This window comes from Zonotrichia albicollis, chromosome 10 (assembly GCF_047830755.1).
Source record: "Zonotrichia albicollis isolate bZonAlb1 chromosome 10, bZonAlb1.hap1, whole genome shotgun sequence".
NCBI lineage: Eukaryota > Metazoa > Chordata > Aves > Passeriformes > Passerellidae > Zonotrichia > Zonotrichia albicollis.
This window is the reverse complement of record NC_133828.1, coordinates 19,571,711-19,586,624: the sequence shown is the minus strand read 5'-3', so window position 1 is coordinate 19,586,624 and position 14,914 is coordinate 19,571,711. Positions and strand designations below refer to the sequence as shown.

Sequence of the window (14,914 nt, the reverse complement as noted above, 5' to 3'; positions counted from 1 at the left end):
TTTCTGAGGCTGATGTTTCTTTTGTTTCTCAGCCTTGCTAAAGCAGTTCTGGCTCCCTGGGATGGCCCAAAATTCGCCATGCTGAGATGTCATAGCGCTCTGCTGGAGCATGAAAGTGGTTTATGGCCACACTGGAAGGCAGGGACAGAGGAAGCCACAGCCAAGAACCACAGTGGTTCAGGGCCACACCCTGCCTCAAGGCCCACCTGTGTGCCTGCCCGTGACCTGGCTTGGTGTGCCTGTGATGTCCTGCCGCTGGCTGGGGAGCTCTGTGGCCCCGAGGAGTGCCAGAAAGCAAGGACACGGCTGCCTGCATGGGGGAGAGCCACGATGGCATGGTCAGCCTTAGGTCTGGCTTGTGTGCAAACTAGCAGTTGGGTGTTCCCAGTGCTTTGCACAGGCCAGCTGTGCCAGTTATGGGAATTTCTGGTGAAAATGCTGCTGATTTCAGCAGCTGAGTTACATGGTGGGAAGCGCTCATTGAAAACTGCCCATGTTTGCAGAAGAGAGAGTTTGAAAGGGGGGAAAAAAGAGCTAGTCTGAGGCTTTGCTTGGACTCTCCGCCAAGGTTCGTTCACTTGCTATTCTCCACAGGCCTGGCTTGTGTTGTGTTGGCTTCCTCTATTATTCCCTCACCCCAGACTACTGAGAGGCTTCCAGTTTGCTAACAAGGCATGTGTTATGTTGGGCGCTGCTGTTCTGTCAACAGCAATCCACGGTGCTGTGAGATCGTCACAGTTTTAGCAGGCACTGAATCTCCGACAGGGATGTTTTGACATTTTATACACAGGGCTGTGTGTCATGTACCCGAGAGAACATCCAGAGGCTACGGAGACCTCGTTTCCTCTTCTGTCTCTGTACAGGAAGAGTGGTACCCACTGAGAACAGTTATTGCAAGAGGCATCATCTACTGGTGGAGTTAATTGATCTCTAATTTAACAAGTAACCTTCTTCATTCTTAAGGCATGGCAGTGTCTCAGCAACTGAAGAGAAAGGCAGTTTCTAGAAACTGAGGTTGCAAATCACAGAGCTCACAAGTCAACATAAAGGCAAATTTCAGGGCTTTATGGAGGTACGAAGGTGGTATGGTGAGAATTCTTTAGGGGAATACATCTTCACAAAGATTTCAAGCCATTAATTTTAGACATTGACTTATTCATCACCTATTCACCTCAATATGCATTTTATTCCTTGCAAGTTATATCTAGATCTTTTTAGCCTTTTTGAAGTGCTGTGCATCCCTTTGTATTTTTTAAGCCAGCAAGAGCTGAGAGCTCAGTGCCCTCACAACACATCCTTCAAAGCTGCCCTCCTATTTTAGTTGTCAGCTGTTAGGGATGTACCAATGGACTGCAGGATTGTCCGAGGATACTGCCTGCTAGTGCCCTTTTAGTGGCTAAAGCTGGGAGCTGTACTAGCACATTGGGAATGTTTCTGAGTGTGGCTGAAACACCACGGTTTGCTCTCTGGTCTACATTTCAGGCTGCCCTGGTTATATTTAATTCACAAGACAGGTTTCTGGTGTGCTCTTTCAGAGAGGTTTAGTGGCCTGTGTGTATGCAGAGCTGGGCAGTGGGACAGGCAGAGACTTTGGATTGTGTTTGGATTGTTGGTTTTACAGCTGGCTTCTACATTCAATTCCTCAACTGCTCTAGAATACAACTCCAGGAAAACCATTTCCCCATGACCGTGTGACTCTGATGCAGCATCACCCCTTTGACCTCTGCTAATGAGGGTCCTGTCAGGGGCTGTGCTGAACAGATTTTTTTTTTCTTAGTCTTTGCAAAATGGGTTTAGGAATGTAGTTCTGTTTGTAGTAAACAATTACTATCAAAATAAATAAATAAATAGTAGGCACTGCTGGCCAGAGCCATTGTTGACAGTCTGAGGGAGGGCAGAGTTTGTATGAACATGGAGATCAAACTTCCCACAACTCTGCCAGGGCAAGAGACTCTTAATCAGGCTGGGGTGGCATGGGGAACCATGTTGCTGGGGATCAGCCCTGGGAAGGGAAAATGGAACCTCCACCAGTCCAGTGAAAACAAAAAGTATGGCCTTGAAACTGAAATTCTTTTCAAGAGACTGGAGTCTATTCCAATTGAACTACAGTAAAGCAAGAGAGACCCCTTGGAGCAACCTTTGAAAAAATGTTAAGCTACCAAGGATCAGCCTCTCTATTATATTTTTATCCTATTGAAAAGAAAGAAAACAAACAATAAACTTTGTGAGGGTTAAGAGTTTGGGGGTAGAAAAGCCCTTCAGTTGAGGCCCGTGTGGTGCAAAAAAGTCCCCAGGCCTATGAATGAAAATCACTACGATAGTTCCTTGCCTTTCCTCTGACTTTCCTTTTCCATGTCAAGATTCCTGCCTCATTTCCAGTTCTCTGGCCAAGGAAAGTGTTAGCCCACAGCAGGATCCCAGTTTAGGTGGGAGTCCACACCATGGCTACCTTCCCATGCCCTTATCTCCTGCTCATCCTCCAAAAGGGAGGTACGGGAGCTGCAAGAGGAATGAGCAGTGGCACTTTGAGGAAGGATTAGCTTTAGAAACCCTTAATTTCATCCCTTACTCTGTTTCCTTCCCAACTTACATTCCCTTGTATTCATTTGATAGGATGGGATGCCTTCTCTCTCCCATTTAGCTTATAATAGGTGTTTTCTTTGGCCTTAAACTAATTAGCTTCCTGTGATGATGAGCAGCAGCTAGAAAAGGCAGCTGGTGGTGAAGATGTGGAGTGTGTACAGTGTGTGCATGCAGGGCACTTCTTACAGCCTTATCTCAGTGCCTTCTTTGTGATGCTTTTAATCTCTACAGGTGGGGCATATCTGTTGTGCTGATATGTTGATGTTCTTGTCACATATGGAGGAAATGCAGAAAGACATTTCTTTCCTTGACTGAGCTTAGAATTTCTTCTATGTATCTTTAGACTAGAGCTTCTTTTTCACAGACTTGTATATCACAGTGTGACGCCATCCAGGACAAGAGAAGTGGGCCCATATGAACCTCCTGGGATTTGGCAAGGCCAAGTACAGTCATCTGCACCTGGGTCAGGGCAATCCCAGTATCAGCACAGGCTGAGGGATTAAGGGATTGAGAAGGGCCCTGCCAAGAAAGACCTGGGGATGCTGGTAGGTGAAAAGCTGGTAAGGAGCTACAGAAGTGCACTCTTAGGCCAAAAGGCCAACTCTGTCCTGGGCTGCAGTCAAAGCAGCTTCACCAGCAGGTTGAGGAAGGTGATTCTGATTCTGTTCTGGTGAGACCCCACCTGGAGCACTGGATCCAGCTGTGGGGTCCCCAGCCCAGGAGGGACTTCAGCTTGTTGGGGCAAGTCCAGAAGGGGCCACAAAAATGATGAAACGGCTGAAGCACCTCTCCTGTGAAGTCGGGCAGTGAGAGTTGGGGCTGTTTAGCCTGGATATGGAAGGGTCCAGGGAGCCTTTATTGCAGCTTTTCAGTACTTAAATGGGGCTTATTTAGCCAGGCCTGCTGTGACAGGTCAAGAGTAAATGGTTTGAAACTAAAATAGAGTAAATTTAGACTAGATATATAAGGAAGAAACTTTTTACAATGAGGGTGGTGAAACGCTGGGGCAGGCTGCCCACAGAAATGGCAGATGCCCCATCCCTTTAAACATTCAGGTTGCTCAGAGTCCAGCCTGATCTATCGAAAATGACCCTACTCATTGTAAGGGGGTTGGACTAGAGACCTTTAAAGGTCCTTTCCAACCTAAACTATCTGTGATTCTGTGACAGCATCTGCAGCAGTGCATTGGCCTCTCAGCAGCTGAATGAATAAGGGACAGTTGTGGAGCTGGGACTTTGCTCACAGAGTCCTTGGCAGACCCAGGAGCTGCTGGTGGGCTGCTTGCCCTAACCACAAGCCCACACTTCCTCTCTAGTGTGGGGAGAAGCCAGTTTGAACTTGGAATGCTGGATGTTTCCTCAGTGCACAGCATCCTTCCCTCTGAGGCCAGGAGCTCTAAGCAGACTTGGTGTTCCCATGAATCTAAGGTACTTCAGGACTCATGTCTCATTCCTTTTTTTTTTTTTTATCATTTCATGCTTTATGAGGCTAGTGAGAAACTGGCCCTCATGAAAGTGCTTTGCATTTTCTGGCAAGGAAAGGTACCAAGCATTTCAGAAAATTCAGACTGTTGAGTGATTAACCTTGAACTATATCAAAATTCTCCAAGTAAAGCTTCTCAGGTTCAGTCCCCCTCCCCCGGCCTCATCAAGCATTCATTGAAGCCATGACAGAACTCTCCATTACAGTTAGTCTTTTATCCATTCCAGCTTTCTTGATTAGGTTATCTTGAATCATTAGGGGGTTTATTTATTTTAATAGACACTTATTGGATTCATGGTAAGAGAGTTTGGTGACTAAGGAACAAGAGCTGAATATTATCTAGCTCATTTTGCACTGTGGAGTCCCAAACTAAGCAGAGAGAAGAGATGCTGGGGAAGTTTGGCCAGAGGACTCCTGTGATCCCATGTGGGAAGGGAGCCTTCTCTGAAGAGTGCATTTCTTTACTAATCTTTCAAGACTTGCGTCAATCATTGCTGCTTTTTTTTCCTTTTGTCACATATGTTGACATTTTCTGCACTGATGATGTGGGTGAGGAAATGGCCTTTTACATTTATTTTTGAGATTTATTCCTGAATCACTCTTACTAAAAACCTCTTCATTTGCCTACTCATGCTTTCACTGGAGACCCTAGAAAATGTCAGTGCGGGCAACTAACTGTATTGTTATTATTGTCATTATTACTGTTATTAATTTTAATGTAAGTGCAGGGAAACACAAGGTCAGTTAAGCTGCAGGTTTATCCATGCTCAGAGCAGAACAGCTGCCTGTGGCTAAGTCACCGTGGACACCCAACTGCCACCTCCTGCAGTGGCTTTTGGCAAAGTGTAAACATGGACCTGTACCCCAGCGTGACTGTGAACCTGAGCTCTTCCCATGTGCCTTCTTTGTCCTTGGTCAGAAATGTGGTCCTTGGTAGGCTGCAGGGCAGCAGTTCTGCAGGAAGCAGTTTTGGGGGTCAGTGTGTTTGTGCACATCTGTACTGCGTGCTGGAAAACTGACCTTACTGTAGTCTGGTACGTCTGGCTGCCTGCTCCAGGGTAAGCCCAGCAAAAGTGAAAGGGTCAAGCTGCTAACAGGGCTCTGGGATAAGTGACAGAGATATGGCTCAGGATTGCTGGCCCCAGCTCGCTGTCCTTGAGGGAGTTTGAGGGCGCCAAGCCTCACACTTTGCTGTTCTAAGCATGCTTTTTCTTTAGCAGCATAAAAGCACAATGGGAATGGCTGGCTTTCTGCAGATTTTTGTTGTTGTTTGCTTAGCTATGTGGAAATGTATTTGATTGGAAGACAGAGAAGTTAAAAATAGGACATTAATATGATATTATTTTTTAAATCAAACAAAATGCTTAGAAAATGTTTATCTTGTCTCATGAGAAAAACAAAAATAGAGGCCACCACTTCTCTGCAGCTCTCTTTAATGAGCTAAATTGGGCTGCATTCTTGATGCCTCTAGAAGTTTTGGGGTGAAATAAAGGAAGTTCTTAGCAGAATTCCTTGAAACCACAAGCCCTGGGTGTGCCTGAATGTAGAGCCAAAAGCATCTTTTAATTGTGCTGTTTTTCCTCCTCCTATTTTTAATGGAGGACATTGCCATTTGAGAACCTTAGAAGCTGACATTAAGGGCTGGATTCTGCCACCCATATTGACACTGGTGTGTATCAAGCTCTCTGGTAGCTCTGGCAGCCAAGGGGGCTGTTTGTGTGGTGGAGTGAGACCTGTGATGTGCAGAAGAGGCAGGACCAGAAACAGAGTGTATTATGGGTCTGGGGAGGGGTGTGGTATTAGTTTGATTTTTCAGAATATGTTCACAGAAGTTGTATTTACTTGCAATGCAGCGAGCTCAGACGCTGTGGGTGAGTGGGGGAAAAGGTGGTGAGATAGTGTCTCCTTCACTTTTCCTTCTTCATGCCAATAAATGTAGCTATAGATGAAAATCACTGTGAATGGCTGTAGCTCCAAAAGTTTCTGTATGTTAGCATTTCTTAAACGAAATAATTCTCCTGGAAAGCTCTGTGTAACATACACAGACCCCAAAGAAATAAATAAAACAAAATTTAAAAATTGTAACCAAAAAACGCCAAGTTGAGATTTTTAACAGTAAAAGGAGATTTTGTCTATTAATAATTCATGAGTTCTCATTGAACATGCACGAAGAAACGGTGCTATTCAATAGAGAATACTGTCATCTGTCACTGTTTTATTTGACATTTACACTTTTTTTTTTTTTTGCTTGGTACTGCAAAACTTTCTTGGATGGCGTGCTAAGATTATTTAAATAAATAATAAAAAAAAGCCGATGCAGACTTTTCATCTGTGCATGGGGAAGGCAGTTACTTGCAGCCATAAAGAACGTGTGAGTAAGCTGCAGCACGCTGTGTTTTCTCACGTATTAGTCAAAGCTATTGCCTAATAAACAGCCCCAGAGATGGATAGAGAGGGTCTTGAATGAATGCTTGAATAAAGAGAGGAAGGGATAGAAAAAGAGTAGCGAAAGTACAGACTTGATGCAGATAACTGTACACATGCACGCAGTGGGTATGCGTGTGTATGTGTGGGGGTGAGCGAATAATGGCTCTTGTGAAGAAAGCTGACACAAATACATTGAAAAAATAAATATTTATAAATGGTGTTGGGGGAGATCCAGTCTCGCGCAACGTGAGAGAAGACAGGGCATTTAGCACAATGACAATTCAGTTAGGTGCACCTTGCAATTTCTTGCTAATATTAGGCTCGTGGAAATCTTTCTGCTCTGTAGGTTAGTTATTATTTATAAAAATCACAGAACCAGCTGATACATTCATAAGCTAATTATTGTAGCAGCTGGGTACACATGGTGCAATATGTCTGAGGCTGTGAAGTATCACAGATTTCTTGGGGCCTGCTGTGGTGGGGGTGTGCTGTTGAAGGCTAGATCCCTTAATCTGATCAGCCAAGCAAATACTTTGTGGGGAAACTGGATTAATATCTCTCTAAATACCACGGATGTGCTTCACCTTCAGAACCAGGCTTCTTTAAACGTGCCATTAGCTTATCTCCTTTGGGGAATGGAGAAGTTCTCAGGTGTCCTCGGGATGGCGGGGTCCTTGCCTGGTGCCTCCCTTTGCCAGAAATTAATTTGGTTTGCTCGTGTCTGCACACATGGTCACACTGCAGTCTAATCTTTTCCCTAATAGCTCCAAGGTCAGGACCTCGCATGTTGCCAGGCAAATTGAGCGCTATCCTTCTTAAAGACTAATGGCAACGAGTGCCTAGTCCGTAATGAGGCCTGTAGTGTTGCTCTAAGTGATTGTAATGAGCGCTGATTATAACGGGACAGATAAATCAAAGCGCCGCAGTCAACGTCGGCCGGCCTGGTCCAGCCCTGGGAAGGGAGCTGGCCCTGCCAAGCTGGGCCTGGGTTCTGCCAGAGCCAGGCACCCCATCTTCTCACAGGTCTGCCCAGCAATGGGCTCCAGCTCCACCAGGTGCAGGGCTTATCCTGTATTTTTTGCTACATGATGGGTCTTCATGCTGCAGCATCTCCCAGGAGGTGTTAAACATACCTGTTTGAAACAGCTTGAAAGAGTTCAGTTGGAGACTTATTCAGATCACTGAAAACAGGGAACAACAGGAATTGTTTTTTTCTACAGATGGTATATTTTCCGTTTCAAAAATTATTTCCTCGATATGGAGGAACCCCTGAGAAAACACTGCAGAGCTGGGAGATTTTCTTCTCGTATTTTCTTTAAAAGAGACCAAGTTTGGGGGGATTTCTGAGCTGTGGAAGGAGGACAATTGAGGGTAAGGGATGTGGCCAAACCACATTAAAATGCAGACTTCACCTGGCTGAGAGATTGCCCAAATACCAATCAAAGCACTTTGAAAATACAGCACAGAGGGTTTTTTTCCTTAAGTAAATTATTATATATCTTGTTTTCATCCTTGCCCCCCCACCCCCCGGCCCTCCAAGTTTATTGCAAGAAAAGATCAGGTCTGCACAAATGTGGCCTCTCACTTGTAAAAACAAGGCAGTGTTGTGTTACAGATTAGTTTATAAATCCCTGGTGGCTTCACAGTTCAGTGCCTACAGCTGCTGCAGATGGGCCTGGGTTTTTGTCTCTTCGCTGTGCTGCAGCCGGCAGTTGAAGGAGAAAATGGAATGATCAGGTTATTAACATGTAGGCCGTGAGGAAGAGGCTGCACAATGAGAACAGCTGGTGTTGCTGTCTTGGCTGATGCAGCGGAGATAATCAAATCTTGCCTTTTTTGGGGGGGGTGAAGGCAGAAGACACTGTGGAGAGTAACACAAACAACAGCTTATGATATTATACATGGGGTTTAGAGTGCATGGTAGAAGTTGTCAATGCCTTACAAATTGTTACACAAAAAGGCAATACCAAAACCCCCCCCGTGGGCTGGTAATGAACCCGGCTGTTCAGCTTGCTCTGGTCACTCACTGTTCAGAAAAACACAATTTTGGCTACTTCTTGTACCAAACATTTTTAACATTGATCAAGCTATCTTTTAGGTATTGTAAGGTGCCTGTCAAAATGGTGTCAGAATGCTGAGCTGTAGCTTGAAAATGATGGGTTATAAAGCTACTAGGTAAAATATTTTGACAGGAGTCAGTAAGGCGCGTTGACAGCATCCTCGGCATTATCTTCTCATCTTCTGTCATTTGCATTGCGTCTCCCGTGCAGGCACAGGAGGGGAGCCACTGTCCCCGGCCCCCAGTGGGCCGGCTGCTGGCAGGCAGGACGGGGCTGGCTGTGTCCCCAGGCCCTGCAGGAGCGGCAGCAGCCGCCATCCCTGGCTCACCTGCTGGGCACTCCGGGTCATGCTCGGCACACGCCGGGGGCTGTCCTCACCCCAACAGCTCTTGCCCTTTGGCTGTCCTTGCCCCTGGGGTTCAGGGATATTTCCTCTTCCTGGAGTGCAGATGCTTTCACCTCAGAGGTCTGAGCAGTCGGTGCCTGTGGAGAGGTTCTACAGCTCCTTCCAAAGCAGTAGCCTTTTAAAGGCATTTCAAACTAACCCTAAACAAGACAGCACAAATAAAATATGCTCTTACTATTATGTGTAGTTGGGTTTAGAGTTACCTCTGCCTAATGTCTCAATATCTTTAGTAACTTCTGTATGACCCTGTTTTCTGCTTTTGTGCTAGATGCTCCAGGGTTCCCTTTATGTAAGGCTGCATCTTCTCTTAGATTTTATTATTTAAAGACGTAAAATTTTAGTGGGGTTCAGAGCTGGGGAATCAGTGCAACACAGTGTCAGCAAATCAGATGTCTTGCTACTATATTCTGCTAGCCATTTGGAGTAGTGTTGAATTTCTGGTTCTGTGGCTGCAGGTTGCAGTGAGGATTGTTAGCAAGGCTCAGGAGTTATGTCTCCTTTTCTTTTGCTTGGATGAAGAAATGAAGGGGCTCTGAAATGGAAGTGAAGAGCATTTCTGTTTCATCTTTGCTTTTCTGTAGGAAAAATACTTATATCTGAGCATTTTGAACATGCTGTGTATACGAAGAGGACGAGACACTGGTTTTTGCTAAGCACTGTTGCTTGTTCAGTTTTTCCAACTTGCAGGAAATAGAATATATCACAGATTTGTCGAGACCAAATGGCAGCTTGGGGTGGTGGGGGTTTATGTGTGAGATGAGACCAGCAAAACTTTGTGCCCAGAGCTTTAGGTCTTGCTGACCTCCTGTTCACATCTGGTTCCTTGGTGCTTGGTGAATTGACTGTGCTGACTCTGCCCTTGCAGGGCTGGCTGTGTGAACTGCTGCGCTGGAAGGAAAACCCAAGCCCAGAAAACCGCACCCTCTGGGAGAACCTGTGCACCATTCGCCGCTTCCTGAACCTGCCCCAGCACGAGAGGGATGTGATCTATGAGGAGGAGTCCAGGCACCACCACAGCGAGCGCATGCAGCACGTGGTGCAGCTCACCCCCGAGCCTGTGCAGGTCAGAGCCCTTCTGTCTCCTCAGGGTGTCTCTGTGGGAGGACTGGGGTAGCACAGGGGGGGGCAAGAGTGCAGCATGGAGATGGGCTTTTTATGGATTGACTGAAACTTAAAAGTACTTCTGAAATTAACATGCTGAGCATTTTCACAGCCTCATTGGGATTGTTTTGCTCCTCTCTACGTTTCTGACTAGTATGAATTTTTGGTTGTACACCCTTGTTCTAGTCTTGTCTCAGGTATTAGTAGAATGAGAAAAAAATACAAGTATGTGTACAAAAAAACCAAGTCCAAAAAGCAGACTTTCTTCTTTGCAATTCCAGCTTCAGTCAGAAGAAAAAAATCAGATTAATGTGTGTTCCTAATAACTAGTAATGCATGTCACAAACTCAAACATCTACAGATGGTTAAGAGAGGCTCAGGAGACATTTCTTCAATCTAAAAAGCTGAGGCAACACCTTCCACAGCAGCTCTGCTTCTCTTCAGCCCTCCAATTCAGCCCCTGGCACTCAGTACCACTCACTTGCTGCCAGATTATGTGACCACTCTGAGGGTTGTTGGTACTGTGCATTTCTCTGATGATCTTGCAGTTCCTCCTCCCACCTTCACTCTCCCCATTGTTTGATGGTGGATTGCACTGCTTTGCTGCTCTTGCTGTGAATCTTGGCATTCAGCCTCTATTCTTTGTTGCTGCTCTTATGCTGCTACCGTGGCTACCAGCTATCTTGCACCCTCTTTCCTAAAGGTGGGAGGTTTCTCTGTCTTGTCCTGCCCATCTGAAACATGTAGGTCTCACTCAGATTAGTTATTGCCTAGTTCAGTCCCTTTTGTCTCTTCTGCTAACTTCTTTCTCCTTGCTTTGCCTAAAAGAAAAAAAAAAACGTTTCCTTGGGTTCAGCTTCTCAGGGCTGTAAATAAGGGGAAGCCCTGCAAGTAATAAATTTAGCAAGTTTTGTCTTCCATGTCCCAAAAAGTTTATAGGATCTTGGAACCAAGAAGCTGCAAATAGGTAAAGAAAGGGCCAAGCTAACATGTGGGAAGACAATTAGACCTCTGTAGACTTAAACAACCCAGCTCTGATGCCCACAGCAAGTGGGAATATCCTCTAAGGGGCACAAAAAGTTTCCCCGGGATCTTGTGAGTAACCTTGATGATTAGCCTACTTCCCAAAGCCTTCTGCACATCACTTTTCTGCATCATGCAGGTTGGCTCTTGTGAGTGACATGTTACAGTGTGTTGGAATGCTGTGCATTTGTATTTGTCAGCAAGTTACAAAGCCATGGATTAATTATTTATTACAGTCAAAATATGAAAAATGAAGAAAAATAAATGGAACCAGCTGGCAACTTCATACAACAAAACTCTGGAGACTAGTATGCAGTTGGTACAGTAGGCTTGTGATTTGGGGGTTCTGCCTTTTAAAGCTATGCTTGCCCATCCAAAAACCCCAGTAGGTTTCTGACATGCTACCAGTGCCAGGCACAGGAGGTCTGCTGTCCACCTGCTCCCTACTGTCAAAAGATACCCAAGACTAAGTAATTTTTGCATAGTTTTCAGTCTCTGGGACTTGAATTGTTTTGAGAAGCAAGGTTTGATTTTTAGCTTTGCTGCAAGGGTCGCTATTAGGTAATTAGCCATGAAGAACCAATGACAGCAGCCAGAGATGTAAAGCTGACGTCCTCACACTTGCAGTCATTGGAGATTTTGTGACACTTTACATAAGGGTAGGGGTCTTGGGCCCTGCTCCTGGCTGAACTCCAGGCCAAGTAATTACATTCTGCCTATCTGAAATTCCCCCTGTAGTGTCAAGTGGGAAAGCAACTCTCATTTCCTTCTCAAAGCAGTGGCGGGTGCAGAATGTCTGCCACAGTGCCTGGCTGCATTTTAGCAGGGGGTGAGAACATCCAAGAGCTGCAGTCACCGACCTACTTTGCTTTGCAGGTTTGCTGGAGAGAAGTGTGCTGTAAGTCAAGCCCTTACCTGCAACCTTGGTAGCAAAATGACAGCCCTTTGAAGGAGATACAAGCAGCAGTGCTGTGAATAACAGCAGGCGCAGACCTGTAACATAGAAGCAGGCAGGATCTTACCCTCTGTTCTCTCTCTCTGCCCAGCCCATCTTTCTTTTTGCTCTGATGGCTTAGGTTTGTGTATGGTAACTTCTCTCTGATGCTTGAGTGTCCTGCTCCTTCAGCTGAGAGACTGGGAGAGCCTGAAAACAGAGAGGCTGTCCCACACTGCTGCCAGACTTAGCAGTCACCATGACTTAATCCTGTCTGGGCTGGGGACATCCCCCTGTCAGACTTGGAACAATATCCTAGCTATCATCACAAGAGGCATGACCAGGCAAAAGATGTGGCTATATTGCAGTCTTTTCATCAGTATGGCTTCTTGGAAATGGCAAAGATATCATTGTGATGGGTTTTGTGTAGTTCACTTGCTGCTTACAGGGTTGGGGACACTTCAAGTGAGGGAATTACCCCAAGGCCTGGGTATGCTTTCTGTCTTCTGTAAGGCAGGGTGTGTTCAGTGGGGCAGTTGTGCTGTAGGAGATCAGCTGGACACAGGCTGGTTCTTCATGTTTTAAGGGATTGTTGTTTTCTTTGTGAGAGATTCTTGTTCTCACTGGTTTGGTATTACTAGCCTGCACCTCACTGTTTAGCTTTAGCTTCAGAGTTTTAACACATGTTTATTTTTCTCTCTTCCATTACATTTTTTCCATTGGACATATATTAATCCATTTAATCAATTACTTTAATTGTTTCTGAAATGAAATAACGTCTGTAGTGGAAGCTGAATGTTTAAAAAATTCCTCCCTGTATACTTGATTTGTTTGTTATTGTGCTGAAGAGTCATAAAATGTGAGCCCTGTGGAGCTCTGTGTCGTGGCTGTGTTCTCTGGCAGCACTGGGTGTGGCCGTATGGACGTGTCAGAGTCTGGATTTTCCTTCACACGCTGGTTATGGGGCATCCATGCTACACCTACATGTTGCTGTGCATGCAGGCTGAGCTTGGAACAGCCTCTCTCTTGGTTTTTAAGGAAATTGAGGTGTCCATTAAGAGGCTCTCCCTCCATTCCATGCAGTGTGGTGTAATAGCAAAGTGCTGGTGGGAAGAAGAGCAGTGAGGTTGTTGCTAGCTGAGTACCATAAGGACATCACCTCTGAATTACACAGTGCCTGAGCCACAGGTTCCTGGAGGGTGGGAGGGTATCCTGGAAAGCATTATTATATTTTTGCAGTGTTCTCATCCTCTCCCACCACTACCAGCAGGAGTGGGATCCTGGCTGGCCCTTTGATCTGGCCTGGCCTTTAGCAATGTGCCAAGTAGTCCCTTTGCAGCAAGCAGTCCTCCGGCTTCTGTGTTTAGCTCCCTGCTCTGCAGAGGTGAGCCTTCCTTCCCTGTCTTCCTTTCCATCCCTTGCTAAATCCCACCATTCCCTGGCTGTTTGCTGGCACTGGACCTTTCTGGAGTGTTAATGCTGACAAGTGCCTACAGCTGCTTTCCATTGCCAGCCAGGGATTCCGTGTTTGTTACAGACATGCTGGGACACAGTAAATCTAATTTCTCTCCCTTCTCCCACTGTTTGTCTGCTGTGTCCAAGGTGACCACTCCAGAGAGTAACCATCTTGCCTGGCACTTTAATATAGTGCTAATTCATTGTTAATTGCTGGGGCAGAGAAACCTGACTCCATTGGGAGGGCCATGAATCAGGCTGTTGTCTCTGGAGTGTCCGGGTGGGTAAGCTGGTTCTCTGGAGTAATGAGCCACCACTGCAGCAAAGGACCTTCTATTCAGAGAATGTGAGAGCCTTGCCTCTCATTTTCTCTAAGTTGACAAGTAGATCTGAAGCTAGTAGGTATATACGTATTTAAGAGCAATCAAATGTTGCTTTCTGATACACTATTACTTTTGTCACTTTTTAAAAATGACATCCCTTCACCCTTTTATTTCTCAGAAGCTTTGATTTAGACAAATCTGGCAGTATATAATTGTTCACATCATAAATTGTGGAGGAACATTAGTAAATAAAAGAAGGCATAGTAAAAAGCTCTAGGAAAGCTCTTCTGTATTGTGTGTTCACTGCAAACATTGTAATCTCTCTTTAAATATGCAGAAAATCACACAGCACAGAAGTAAATGAAATACTAATTTTATAATTTTGCGAGGGATAGAAGGGAGTGAGTACTTTAGAAATAACAATGAAATACAAAAGAGCGGAACATGGAGCCCTCATAAAAATGGGTCAAGGCAAGTGGCGATGGCAATCCAATGAAACTAATTTCATATTCTCTTTCTAGAAGTAATGAAGAGGGGGATGAACACCACAGTAGTGCTTCCTAATGAAATATCTGATTCTAAATAATGTCTTGGAGTTCATGGGTCACATAATGCATAGCACACAGATGGAAAAACCAGTGAGACTTGAAATTTCTTTAAAAATAATATTAATTAATAATACTTAGGAAATCTTAGATCATAAGTGAAGCAAAGCTGTGTTATTCCATAGGGTAACATGGTGGGCTTAATGATCCATAGGATGATGTGCACAGTGAGGTTTTGCTGTGTTTGTCTGAGTTACATCAGGGGATTTTGCATGCTGGAAATTAGGACTGAGTTGTTTGTGAGACTTGGACAAAAATTACTTTCCCAAACCGTGCTAGCTCTCTGACTCTGGTCCTTACTGTTTTGATACACATTTTTTGCGGGGATCCTGTGCCCTGTGATTCATTCTTAATGGCTGCACCGTGATAGTTTTGTTTTTGATCATTTCTCTGCTCCCAAAATACAGACCATAGATTGATACCCACTGCTGTTTGACTCCCCAGTTCTTTAATGCATGGCTGGATGTGATGTCTGCTCAGACAGGAGTGGCCAAGACTGGTGACATAACTTGTAT

At 45.1% G+C, this 14,914-nt stretch overlaps 1 protein-coding gene across 5 annotated transcripts in view; it reads left to right on the top strand.

The window, feature by feature from the left end:
• SATB2 (SATB homeobox 2) overlaps positions 1-14,914 on the top strand; it is a 132,834-nt gene that overhangs the window by 98,093 nt on the left and 19,827 nt on the right. For all 5 annotated transcript variants that reach the window (XM_074548237.1, XM_074548238.1, XM_074548239.1 and 2 more), the window contains one exon: positions 9,824-10,021. In XM_074548237.1, coding sequence (XP_074404338.1) covers positions 9,824-10,021 — 198 coding nt within the window. The remainder of the gene's footprint in view (positions 1-9,823; positions 10,022-14,914) is intronic.